This window comes from Ursus maritimus, unplaced genomic scaffold, assembly GCF_017311325.1.
Source record: "Ursus maritimus isolate PB19 unplaced genomic scaffold, ASM1731132v1 scaffold_21, whole genome shotgun sequence".
NCBI classification, from domain to species: Eukaryota; Metazoa; Chordata; class Mammalia; order Carnivora; family Ursidae; genus Ursus; species Ursus maritimus.
The window spans coordinates 53,763,104-53,776,404 of NW_024424564.1; the positions used below are offsets into that span (position 1 = coordinate 53,763,104).

Here is a 13,301-nt window from a genome sequence, read left to right on the forward strand (position 1 = left end):
GTGTGTGTGTGCACGTGTGTGCGTGCGTGTGTGTGCGTGCATGCGCGTGTGGTAAAATACACACAAAACTTAACACTTTAAAACGCTGAAGCATACAGATCAGTGGCATGAAGCACCTTCACGCCGCTGCGACCATCACCCCCATGGGCCTCCGGAACTCGACACCCTGTCCCCATCAGGCACCGGCTCCTGCTCCCGCTCCCCCCGCCCCGGCGGCCACGCTCGTGCCGGGCTGCGTGAAAGCCCCCACCCTAGGATCCTCATCACCTCCCACGATACGCGTCCTCGCACGTCTGGCTTATCTCACGAGCACGAGGGGTTGATGTTTCCTCCACGTGGTGGCACGGTCCCCACCTCCCTGCCTCTCAGGGCTGAACAAAATCGCAGACCCGCCTCTTCTGCTCATCCACGCATCTGCTGGGGACACCGGGCGCCTCCACCTTTGGACTATCGTGAGCCTGCCGCTGTGAGCCCCTCTCCCGGGCACCCCTGCACCCCCCTCCAAAGCAAAGAGACCTCCTCCACCACGCCGGCATGCTGGAAGCAGGGGGAGAGGCAGGAAGGACAGACGGACACAGAGGAGGAAAGGCTCCGCAAGGCGGTACAGCCGCCCTCGCAGCTGCTCAACCAACAGCCAGAAGGAAAAGTCAGGCCACAGGAAAGGGGATGGGCGGAGAGGCCAGCCACTCCTGCCACGTCCGGACAGCACACGCATCCCCCGTGCACCCTCACCACACCCTGCAGATGACCTCTGCTAGCCTGTGCCAGGGGAAACTGAGGCACAGAGCCCTCCACCACCCGCTCCATGTGCAGGCGGGGAGTGCCCCGTGGGGAGGGGGGAGGGAGGGTGGGACCTGGGAAAGCCAGCAGGGCCCCTCAAGGCCAGGAAGCCCCCCTCCCCTGGGCCACCTTGGGGGGTCGGGAACAATCCAAACACCCCAAGAGAGCAAAGCTGTGCCATCAACTCCGCGGCTGCTAGGAGCCAGGCCTGAAAATCCGACACAGGGGGACGGCAGGGACGGGGGCTTGGCCGGCTCGTGTCCCCTCTAACACTTCCACACAATGACAAAGCAGGCTATGCGTCCTTTCCCACCAGTTTCTCGCCTGGAAGGTGAGGGACTATCCCCTGTCCCACAAGATCGGCGCAGAAAGCACACCAGCCCAGGGCTTGCCTGCTGCTCACCTTCGCCGATAGCCCACTGTGGACGCAGCTGTGGAAAGCAGCCACGGAAAGCAGCCACGGAGGCCGCCCCTACAGCCCCCGTGGAGGACCGGCCAGGCACTGGACAGGCTGGACGTCCCATGTCCAGTGGCCGTGACCTTATACTAAAGGCTAGCGCGACCCCATTCAGGGGAGGTCAGTGGTCCCTGGTCCACTCTCAAGCCCAGCACCACGTCCCCGCCCCGAGGGATCACCACACCGGCCAACGTGACCCCACCACGGCTGCAAAGGTTGACGCGGTGTGTCAGGTCAGGGTGGCTGGAACAAACGCTTGTGCTACACAGTCTGCCTCCAAAGTAGTCAAACTGTGTGTCTGTGTGTCTGTGTGTACATGTGCGTATTTGTGTGTGTGTTTGCACACGTGTGTTTGTACATGCATGTGTGTACCTGTGTCCACGTGCATATGTGTGTCCACGTGTGTGCATGTGCATGTGTGCAGGTGCACACGTATCTGTGTGTGTTTGTGCATGTGTGTGTACCTGTGTCCACGTGCATATGTGTGTCCACGTGTGTGCATGTGCATGTGTGCAGGTGCACACATATCTGTGTGCATGCGTGTGTGTACCTGTGTCCACGTGCATATGTGTGTCCACGTGTGTGCATGTGCATGGGTGCAGGTGCACACATATCTGTGTGCAGGCGTGTGTGTACCTGTGTCCATGTGCTGATGTGTGTCCACGTGTGTGCATGTGCATGGGTGCAGGTGCACACATATCTGTGTGCAGGCGTGTGTGTACCTGTGTCCATGTGCTGATGTGTGTCCACGTGTGTGCATGTGCATGGGTGCAGGTGCACACATATCTGTGTGCAGGCGTGTGTGTACCTGTGTCCATGTGCTGATGTGTGTCCACGTGTGTGCATGTGCATGGGTGCAGGTGCACACATATCTGTGTGCAGGCGTGTGTGTACCTGTGTCCATGTGCTGATGTGTGTCCACGTGTGTGCATGTGCATGGGTGCAGGTGCACACATATCTGTGTGCATGCGTGTGTGTACCTGTGTCCATGTGCATATGTGTGTCCACGTGTGTGCATGTGTGCAGGTGCACACGTATCTGTGTTTGTGCATGCGTGTGTGTACCTGTGTCCACGTGCATATGTGTGTCCATGTGTGCGCATGTGTGCAGGTGCACACGTATCTGTGTGCGTGTTTAAGAAAGAATCACGGCCCCTCTCCAGGACGTCTCCTGACGCTCCCTGGAGTGATAGAACGATCAAGGGCTGGTGATGGGCTTTTCCCAGCTCTGGAATGTCCACACCCAAAAAGGGGAACCGATTACCAGGGTATCCGCAAGTCCTTACCTGAAGTGAAAGCCTGGGAATCAGCCATAGGAGTAGACCTTCCCCCAGGGCCAAGCCCCCAGCAAGGCACCGAGGGACCCAAAGTGGGGGGCGGGGGTGTCCTGTCTTCTGCGTTGGCCTCCGCCCGGTCCCCCGAGGGAGGGCAGAGGACCGCCACAGTCTCCGCAGGGGGACCCTCCCCTGGGCCCCTCGGGCTCAGTCCACAAACCACCCACAGCCAAGCACCTGCCGTACACGAGGCCCAGGCTTGCAGGGGAAAAGCAGACGGAGTCCCCATCATCCCCCACAAATCAAGGCCAGTTCCCTGACCCTGACAACCTGGGACCCCAACCCTGCCATAGGTCCTCAGGTCACCCCAGTGACCCTCCCAGAACAAAGGCGCAGAAAGCAGCGGGTCATTCACTCCACCCCTTTAGGATCCAGGAACCCTCGGGCTTTCATGCGAACCTGTGTGTTCAGGTTACAGGACAAGAAGAAACACCAGAAAACTATGACCCCCTAGGCTGTGAGCGGAGAAGAATCATGCCAAACTCAGGAATATTTTCCACATGCTCTGCCCCACACGATAAAATCTACTTCTGTTTGCATCCGAGTGCTGGCAGGGTGGAGGCCCGTGGCCCCGTGCCATACAACACACTGTTTGGGGCACGGCCGCGGCTGCCAGGCGCAGGCAGCCCCCGTCCCACCGACCCGGTCCCGCACAGGTTTCCACTCTCGGGCATCACCAGCGGCCGGTGTGTGCGTCCACCTGGCCCCGAGTGGACTTTCCAACAGGGGCACCGGGTCCTGGACGGAGCCTGGGCGTCGCCAACAAGCCACCAAAGCCAGTCGATTTCCAGACGTGATCTCTGGACCCCCCTTCCTCCTTCCAAGGGGCTCACCTGCCTGTGGCTCTTCCCACATTTCAACAAAGTCTCCCTGTCGCTCTAGGTGGTAGGTGGGACCACCAGGGGACTTCATGTCGCCAGGTAACCAGTGCTGAGGTGGGCTGCCCGGGCCCTCAGCAGTCCAGGCCCCCCTGTGGCCTTGGCCCCCCGCCCACCCTCCCCTGCTCCCCTGCTCCCCCATCACAGGTCCTGCGAGTCAAAGAGGAGTAGAAGCGACCCTCCCGGGCAGCCCCGTCTATACTCGGCGTGGCCACAGCGGGCACCGCACTGCCATCGAGGCCTCTCCCCGCTCCCAGGGCCCCTGGGAGGTGCTAATGCCCACACTAGGTGAATACCTGAGCAGACAGACAGAGTGACCGACGGCCAGCGTGGTGGTACGCGTTAACCCGTCAAGCCCTCCCAGCCCTCAACCCAGCCTGGGTCACCGCAGGCTCCACGTCCCCACGCCACCTCTCTGTCCTCAGCCTCGCCCCCTCACCCCTGCAAGCCTACCCTCTGCTCCTCAGAGTGGCTCCCCAGCCCCCCACCATTCTGGCTCTCACGGAGGCCACCAAGGACCTCTCTTTGGTTAATTCAAGCTACATCTCTGTCCCCAGGCTCCCTGACCCCCCCCCGTGACCCATTTTGGGACCCTCAGCCCCAGAGCCCCAGACCCTCCAGTTTTTCTCTTGTGTGTGGCTACTCCGGTCCCAGCTCTGACGGAGATCCAACCCTGCCCACAGGCCACTCGGGCCGTGGCTCCCATTCCTGTCACGCGCATCCCCTGCCCGAATGCCCTCACACCCTGCAGACTGCTCACTGACCACCCCCAGCCGCAGTCGTCCTCTCTGTCACTCCTGAAGCCATGCTGACCACCTCTGGGCAGGACTCCAGCTGGCCCCTCTGCCCAGACCTGCGTGTCCAACCATCATAGTGACAAAGGTCAAAGGTGCCCCAGACGCACATGGTCTCACAGTCCTCCCCCCAAGGCCTGACTCCCCTGCAAGGACCCCTGGCTCCGTGAGCGTCCCTCCCTCGCCTCTTCCTCATGCTCCCGGAGCCTGTTTATTCTGGAAAGCACAGCCTGAGAGAACATGGCTTGGAAGTCATGGGTTCAAACCCCAGCAAGCAGCTGCCGTCAAGCCTCCAGGGCCCCGGTTCGCTCCGGCAGGATCACGCCATGTGCAGACAGGTAGTGCCCGGGGAGGCCCCGGCAGGCAGGGCACAGGGGCCATCTAGCCCATCACCGCCCACACATCTGCCCATCTACCCTCACAGAGCCCACCCTGTCCACCCACACTCCTCGGCCACCCCTACGCTTCCCTCCACCCTCGGAGCTCCCCGCCTACAGCCACCTCCCCACCGGCAGCTCAGACACACCCGGTCCTCCCTCGAACCTCCCTGAACGGCCACCAAACCCTCCAGAGTCAGCCCTCCGCAGGTCTGGGGGTTTCCACCACACCCGCTCCCCTGCCAGGAAGGCACTTTGCGCTCATGACCGGAGTCCCCACGCCCCCCCTTCTCTGCATCTCCCTCCCCTCAATCTCAGTTCTGCGTTCATCTGCATTCATCTGATCCTCTGTCCCCCACCAACTTCCGGGAGAACAGGGCCACACTGGCTCTCCAGGGCCTGGCACACAGTAAGTGCTCAGTGAAAGAATAAACACACTTCTGGCTTGGAGCCAGTGTTTCTGAACGGACGCTAGCAAGTGACCATCCCAGAGTTACGGAAAGCCCTTCGATGCTAACCGGCCGTGAGAAGCCCCGAACTCTCCCGGGGCACTTGGAGTCACTGAGAACCCAACTCAAGAGCTACGACGGCTTCAGCTGGTCACCTTCTTCTCCCCGTGCGATCCGGGAAGGGCTCTAACAGCAAGCATCCAGGCGCTGCCTGGTACAGCGGCCACCCCTTTACTTCCTCGTCTGCAATCACCAACGGAAAAGTGCCCGCGAGATCCTGTACTGAACGGGGCAAAGACTTTCTAAAGCTTCCTCAGGCCTGGACGGCTTCATGCCACATACTCCCCACCCAGGTAAACCACAGAAAGCTGCTCAGTCTTTTTTATTTTTTTTAAGTAGGCTCCATGCCCAGCACGGACCCCGACGCGGGGCTCCATCTCAAGACCCCGTGATCAAGACCGGAGCTGAGACCAAGAGTCTGATGCTCAACTGACTGGGCCACACAGGCGCCCCGAGGTTGCTCGGTCTCGTTTCACCGCGTTGCACCATTTCCGGCGTGTCTGAGCGCCGTGTCAACTGGTCATTCTTGCCCCACACGTGCTGATATCCCCACATCCATGGGTGCACAACGCCCACAAACACAGGGTCGTTTCCCACTAAGAGCCACGTTCCACAATGCGTGGCCTAAGGCCCTAACCCCACAGGCACACACATGTTCCAGCTGGATGAAAAATGCCGATGTGGAAAACCGACATCCAGAAAGATCAGAGAAAAGTATGTGGTGCTTGAAGGGTCCCACTGGGTTAGTGGCTGTACCACTTTAAAAAACTCAAACATGGATTTTATACGACATCCATAAAAAGGTCCCAATCACAGAATTTTAAACCTCATTCAAAAACCGTCGCAGAGAAAATGACCATTTTGTACGGCTGGACATCCTCCAAAAATGGCAGTTATTGGAATGTGACTATTTCCGAATTCAAAAAACATTTTCAAAAGGTGTTTGTTCTCGGGCGGCTACGTAAAACCATCAGTATTATCCACTCACAGTCGAAACGCTCCTAGCACATAAAACCCTTGGCCTGGCAAAAGGCAAGGCCCTCCCGGTCCCCCGGCCCTCTCTCAGCGGCTCTCTTCTGGAACCACTCCCTCCTGCAGGCCCTTCCCCCTGCACAGCCCTCCCTCCCGGGGCCCTCCCCCCTGCCTGGCCATCTCAGGCCCTCCCCTGGAGCACCTTCCCAGCAGGCCGCAACCCCTCCCGGCCAGCCTGGCTCCCACAGAACCTCGAGGGCGGTAATAATGCATCAGAGGCTTTAGGGCACGGCTGTAATCCAGAAAAGCCAATAACACTTCAATGAAAACAGGGTGTGGGTCCCAAACTGCAGCTTTCTCCATTGTCCCTTTACAAAACCTAAGAATCCCCCTCGGCTCATTCAAAGACTGACCTTTCTGTCCTGTTCTGTTTCTGTTTGCAACCACAGATTTGAGAGTTCCCGGCCATCTGGCCTTTTGCTTCGCCCAAGCACTCAGCAGCGGTCAAGGGGTCTGAGGGTCGTAGCGCACCCCGAGAGGCCCACGTCAAACCCCAGCAGGGATTCAAACCCCAGCAGGGATTCGGCACTGAGCGAGGATTCGGCGCTGGAATAGTCAACACAGCAACGCATTCCTCGGGAAGCTTCTCGCAGGCGAGGATCCTGACACTGCTCACCTCCCAGTTACCAGAGGGATACGTGTCAGTGTCACTGCAAGAGTTTATAAATCTGCCAGCTATCCGATCAGAACCCAGGGGGAGGGAACCACTTATTCCTGGGGGGATCCACACAGGAGCCCAGTGCCTGAGTGGCGGAAGCGTTTTGTCACCGCAGGATCAGAGCCCGGCCCTGGGTCACCGACACCACAGAGACAGTCCCCTGCATAGCATGGATCCCCAGCCCACCTTCGACTGTGGTCCCGGCCGGGGGCCCTCCAGGTAGGCAAGCCAGCTCTCAGTAACTACGCTCTGGTGAATGAAATCCATCCTAAGCCCTGTTATCCGGCTGCCACAGGGGGGCCCACATTCCTGATGCCTCAGACACACACAGCATCCTTGCTTCCACACGCACTGTTCCCGCTAACGCCCCGTGTGTCCCCTGTGCAATCAAACCCCACGAAGTTGCCAAGGCGTCTCTGCACAGGCTGCTTTCCACTGTTTTATCTGGCAGTTCAAGCAGTATAAGGAAACAAAACTGTGCAAATGCAAATGGGAATTTAGGAAAGAGAGTTATTTTTTTTGTAACTGGTCATTGCTTGGAATACCCATAACCCTGGTTAACTACTTCCCCTAAGCGCCTCTTCCGTATTCCCTACGCATATGCACACCCTACAAAACCTAAAATATTCTCCTGCAGACAAACTATCAGCATAACCAAAACCCATGGAGAGGGACTGCATCACTTCAAAACTGGACGTGTACGTTCCGGATCTTACAAGCAAACACCTGGAACAGTACCTGCTTGCTACCCAACCCTTAGAGTAGAACGACTGATAATCCACTGTGAAAACAAAACAAATCAGAAAACTAACTTTTTAATTCTTGCAGGGCTCCCACAGTAACACTATGTTGTAATAACTTATTGTTTAAATAAGTCAACCGAAACATTGACTCAAACACCCACAGGTCCAAGCCTCTCTGGGTGATAGTTTGGTCTCATAATTAAGGTCACCTGTCTGCACCAGGCCCCCTTAAGGAGCTGCTGCGTCTCCCAATTCCCACACCCTCTATTAATATGTCCCCTCTCCCTGGCCCTACGGGTCCTGCCTGGCACTCGGGGGTCGGCAGCATGCAGCGCCAACTCTTTGCTGCCGAGCATTAGGCTGGCTGAGCTGAGACCACCTTGCTCTTCTGCTCACCTCCAGCCCCAGAGCGGGCCAGCTGGATTCCCACACTGGCTCCACCACCAAACTGGGCAGGCCTCTAAGTAACACCCAAATTATAAGCCCGTGTCCAGGAGCAGAAGCCAAGATCAAACGAGGCTATGCTTTTCAAAGAGCTCCCAGACAGACGAGCACACATAAGCTGGATTGTTATTATCTGGAGGAGACAGAAAAGAGACACCACGGGAATGAACTCCAGCCATATTACAGGGTGACTCAGGGAACCATCCAGCAATTTCCATCCAGCACGTGGGGCGGGCAGTGACCTTTGATCTTTCCAGACAGGCTGATGGCTGACTGCAGAGCATCGCCAAGCAAATGAGACAACTCAAAGATAACTGTGGAGACCAACTTCTAATAGCACAATCGGGAGCCACAGCCCGCTGAGGAAAGCGCCAAAGAAAAAGCCCCGGTCTTGAACTTGAAGCAGCCCAGGCCTGCTCCCAGCAAAAATGCTGAGGGCAGCAGTGCCGTACCCCTCCCACTCCCTTGGCTTAAGCGGGGAGCACGCCCCCAGCTCGCGGCACCAACCATCCAACCGGAGGCCACAAATCCCCAAAGAGTTGCCTGGACCCTGCCCAGATGCGCCCCGGCACGTCGGGCGGGCCCCCCGCAGGTCCCTGCTGCTCTCCGGGTAGCCTAGCAGGGGCCCTGCCGGCCACTCACCAGAAACAGACACCTCCATGAGCGCCTCCAGCGGCCGGTTGTTGTCCAGGTCCCGGCTGAGCTGCAGCTCGCCGGTGGCAGGGTCCAGCAGCAGCAGCTGGAGCTCATTGCCCTGCAGGAAGGTGTAGTTGAGGCTGTCGGAGAGGTCGGGGTCGTGCGCGGGGATGCGGCCGATCACGCCCGTGGGGAAGCTGTTGGACTTATTGGTGACGTAGTTGTTGAAGAGGATCTGGAAGTCGGGCAGCACGGGCGGGTTGTCATTCTGGTCCAGGAGGCGGATGTGCACGGTGGCCCGGCTCACCAGCGGGGCCGAGGTGGCCTGCACCACCAGCACGTACTCCCGCCGGACCTCGAAGTCCAGCTCAGCCAGGGCGCGCAGGTCGCCGCTCAGCAGATCGAGCTGGAAGACCTCGGGCACATTGCCCTCCACGATCTGATACATGATCTGGGCGTTGGGGCCTTCGTCGGGGTCATTGGCACGAATCCTTGCCACCACGGACCCCACGGGGCTGTTCTCCTCCACAAACAGCTCCAGCTCGTCCCTGTCAAACACTGGGGGGTTGTCATTAATGTCCAAGACGCTCACCTGGATATCCACTGAGGCGCTGAGGGGCGCGGGGCTCCCCCGGTCCACAGCCAGGGCCCGGAGGTTGTACACGGCCACGTTCTCCCGGTCCAGGCGGCGCTGCGTCCGGATCACGCCGGACGTGGGCTCGATGTAGAAGTCCCCATCACCATCGTCCCCACCCTGGAAGGTGTACAGCAGCCGGCCATTGGGGCCTGAGTCCCGATCTGTGGCCGAGATCTGCAGGACGCTGGTGGATGGCGGCGCATCCTCAAAGACGGAACCCTGGTAGAAATCCCGCAGGAAGCGGGGTGCGTTGTCGTTGGCGTCAAGGATGAGGATCTCCAGGGAGGTGGTGTCGGACTTTTGAGGGATGCCATTGTCCTGAGCGGTGATGGCCAGCGTGTAGGCGGCCTGGTCCTCATAGTCCAGCTCGGTCATGGTGTAGATGGTGCCAGTGTCCGGGTCGATGCGGAACTGCGGAACGGGGTCCTCCAGCACGTAGGTGATACGTGCATTCTCACCCGTGTCCTCGTCCGTGGCACTGATGGTGGCAATGGAGGTGCCCACTGGCCGGTCCTCACTGACACTCACGGTGTAGTGTGAGCTCTGGAAGACCGGCCGGTGGGTGTTGGCGTCGGTGACATTGATGAAGACCTGTGCGGTGTGCGAGCGGGTGCCGTCGGACGCAGTCACCGCCAGCACGTACTGCCGCTCCTGCTTGTAATCCAGCGGCAGCGCCAGCGTGATGAGGCCGCCGCCACTCTGGCTGCTGAGGGCAAAGCGGTTGCGGGTGTTGCCGCCCGTGAGCTGATAGGTGATCACGCTGTTGGCGTCCCGGTCTCGCGCCCGCAGGGTCAGCACGCTGCTGCCCACAGCCGCGTCCTCATTCAGACGCAGCTCGTATACCGGCTGCGTGAACACTGGGTCGTTGTCATTAACGTCCAGCACCGTGATGGACACACTGGCGGAGGAGCTCATGGGGGGGGAGCCGTGGTCCACGGCCTCCACCCCAAAGCTATAGTGCTCCACGTCCTCGCGGTCCAGCTCCGCGCACACTGTGATCCAGCCAGAGCTGTTGTGGATCTGGAAAGGGAAGTCCGGGGCAGAGGCAGCGTCCTGGGATGCAGGGCCGCCCCCACCCACGGCGGTGGAAGCGGTGTCTACCAGGCGATAGCGCAGTCGGGCGTTCTCACCTGCGTCTGCGTCCACCGCCTGAATGTGCAGCACGGAGTGGCCGAGGGGCACGTTTTCCAGCACAGCTGCCTGGAAGGGGCTGCTCACAAAGATGGGGGCGTTGTCATTCACGTCCAGCACCTGCACCAAGACCAGCCCCGAGGAATTGATGAGGGGAGGCCGGCCCCCATCCTGGGCCTTGATGCGCAGCGTATACTCCCTGATGGCTTCAAAGTCCAGCGGGTTGATCACATCCAGGCTGCCGCTCAAAGAATGCAGGTAGAACTGCCCCTTCAGGTTCCCGCTGACGATGCTGTAATGGATGGCCGCGTTCTGCCCTTGGTCCCGATCGGTGGCCTGCACGCGCAGCACAGGTGTGTTCACTGCCACGTCCTCGGGCACCTGCACCACGTAGCGCTTCTCGCTGAACTGGGGGTAGTTGTCATTCTCATCCTCCACCACTATGTGCACGGTAGCAGTGGCGCTGAGTGGGCCCGGGTTGCGGCCCTGGTCGTTCGCCTCCACCAGCAGCTGGTACGCAGCCGCTTCCTCCCGGTCCACCGCCGCCCGTGTGCGCACCACGCCCGAGCGCGCGTCGATCTCAAAGACGCCGCCCGCGCCTTCCAGCAGGCGGTAGCGCATATTGGCGTTGGAGGGCGCGTCGCCATCGGTGGCACGTATGGTCAGCACCTCGTAGCCCACCTCGAGGTTCTCACGCACGCGCTCACGGTACTCGGACTGCTCGAAGACTGGACTGTGGTCGTTGGTGTCGCTGACTGTGACGGTGAGGTAGGTGGCGGCCGAGCGCCGCGGTGAGCCGTGGTCCACAGCGCTCACCTTGAGCACATGCGTGTCCTTGGTCTCGCGGTCCAGTGCGCGGGCCGTGCTCACCGCGCCCGTGGCGGTGTCTATGAGGAAGTAGCCGTTGGAGCGCTCATCGAACAGTGCCTCCATCTGGTAGCTCAGGCGCCCAGCCTCGCCCTCGTCCGGGTCGTGCGCGCGCAACTCGATGACCGTGGTGCCCGCCGGCTCGTTCTCGGGCACTGATACTTGGTAGCTAGGCAGCGGGAACTGAGGGGTCGTGCTGCCGCCAGCGCCCCGCCGAGCCCGCCGCGCCGCCACGGCCCCGGCCTGGGGCTGGGGCTGGGTCGGCGGCGACTGCGACAGCGACAGCGCCGGGGAGGGTGTCCCCGCGGCCGCCTCCAGCGCCAGCTCCACCTGGATGGCGCCGGCTCCGCGCCGCAGGGCGCACAGCAGGCGCAGGCGGGCCGAGCCCCCGGGCCGGCTCCCCCCAGGGGCCGAACAATACGCGACGGGGCCGGGGGCGGGGCCCAGCTGGGCCGGGGGCGGGGAGAGCGCGGGCAGAGGGGGCGCTGGCGGAGCGCACCGCCCAGGCAGCAGCCTGCCGCCGGGGTCTGAGCGGCGCGGTGCGGCCCAGCCCGCTCCGGGAGCGCTGCCCCCGCCCTGCTTCGGGCCCGCCCCGCTTCCCACGCCGCCTGGCCGAGCCCGCGCTGGAACCACCTGGAGCCGCCGGGAGCCGCCGCCACCGCAGGTTGATGCGCGGCGCCCTCCCGGGACGCGCAGAGGAGCCATCTTGAAACCAACTTCGCAAACTTTCGCAAAGTGCTCTCGAAGTGGAAGCTGCGGCGGAGACCGGGAGCGCGGCCCGCGGTGTCCCCGCCGGGGCCCCCGGGGAGGCAGGGCGCGGGCCGCCCCGAGGGCCCGGCGCGGGGCGTGCGGGAGCCCTCCCCCGGCCGCGCCGGGTGGATGCGGAGCCGCGCCGGGTGCATGGATTGTGCTCGGGCGCCCGGCTCGGGCTCGAGCTCGGGCTCCGGGCCATGGCGCCGCCGCCGCCTCCCGTGTTGCCCGCGCTGCTGCTTTTGGCTGCGGCCGCCGCCCTACCCGCGCTGGGGCTGCGAGCGGCTGCCTGGGAGCTGCGCGTGCCCGGCGGCGCCCGCGCCTTCGCCCTCGGGCCAGGCTGGACCTACGCGCTGGACGCCGCGCGCACGCCCCGGGCGCTCCGGGAGCTGCTGGACGTGAGCCGAGACGGGCGACTGGCGGGGCGGCGGCGCGGGCCTGGAGCAGGGCCCCCGGGGCTGCGTGCGCCTGGGGGGCCGCCCGCTGCCGCTGCTCGTCCGCCTGGCGGCCCGCGGTGCCCCGACGGCACTGAGCCTCCGCCTGAGGGTGCGCGCGCATGGCCCGGGTTGCGGCGCCCGGCTCCGGCGCCGACCGCCTACCAGCGCCGAGCTGCGGGCGCGGGCTGTGCTCACGGTGCCGGGGCCCGGCGCAGTGCTCTGCTTCCCGGCCCCCGGCGGCGGCGGCGGCGACAGTGGCGGGGCCACGCTGCATTCGGCGCTCACGGCCCTGACCACCTTCCCCGCCTGTAGCTGCCCGCCGCACCCCGGACTCCGCTGCCCACGCCAATCCGTCTGCCTGCTGCCCGGGGGCTCGGCCCGCCTGCGCCTGCTGTGCGCCCTGCGGCGCGGAGCCGGCGCCATCCAGGTGGAGCTGGCGCTGGAGGCGGCCGCGGGGACACCCTCCCCGGCGCTGTCGCTGTCGCAGTCGCCGCCGACCCAGCCCCAGCCCCAGGCCGGGGCCGTGGCGGCGCGGCGGGCTCGGCGGGGCGCTGGCGGCAGCACGACCCCTCAGTTCCCGCTGCCTAGCTACCAAGTATCAGTGCCCGAGAACGAGCCGGCGGGCACCACGGTCATCGAGTTGCGCGCGCACGACCCGGACGAGGGCGAGGCTGGGCGCCTGAGCTACCAGATGGAGGCACTGTTCGATGAGCGCTCCAACGGCTACTTCCTCATAGACACCGCCACGGGCGCGGTGAGCACGGCCCGCGCACTGGACCGCGAGACCAAGGACACGCATGTGCTCAAGGTGAGCGCTGTGGACCACGGCTCACCGCGG

The 13,301-nt window shown here is 62.5% G+C and overlaps 1 protein-coding gene across 1 annotated transcript in view; it reads right to left on the minus strand.

The window, feature by feature from the left end:
* Nucleotides 1–13,301, minus strand: part of CELSR1 (cadherin EGF LAG seven-pass G-type receptor 1) — a 136,573-nt gene that overhangs the window by 122,188 nt on the left and 1,084 nt on the right. Inside the window, exon 2 of the mRNA XM_040637722.1 lies at nucleotides 8,648–11,588. Coding sequence (XP_040493656.1) covers nucleotides 8,648–11,588 — 2,941 coding nt within the window. The remainder of the gene's footprint in view (nucleotides 1–8,647; nucleotides 11,589–13,301) is intronic.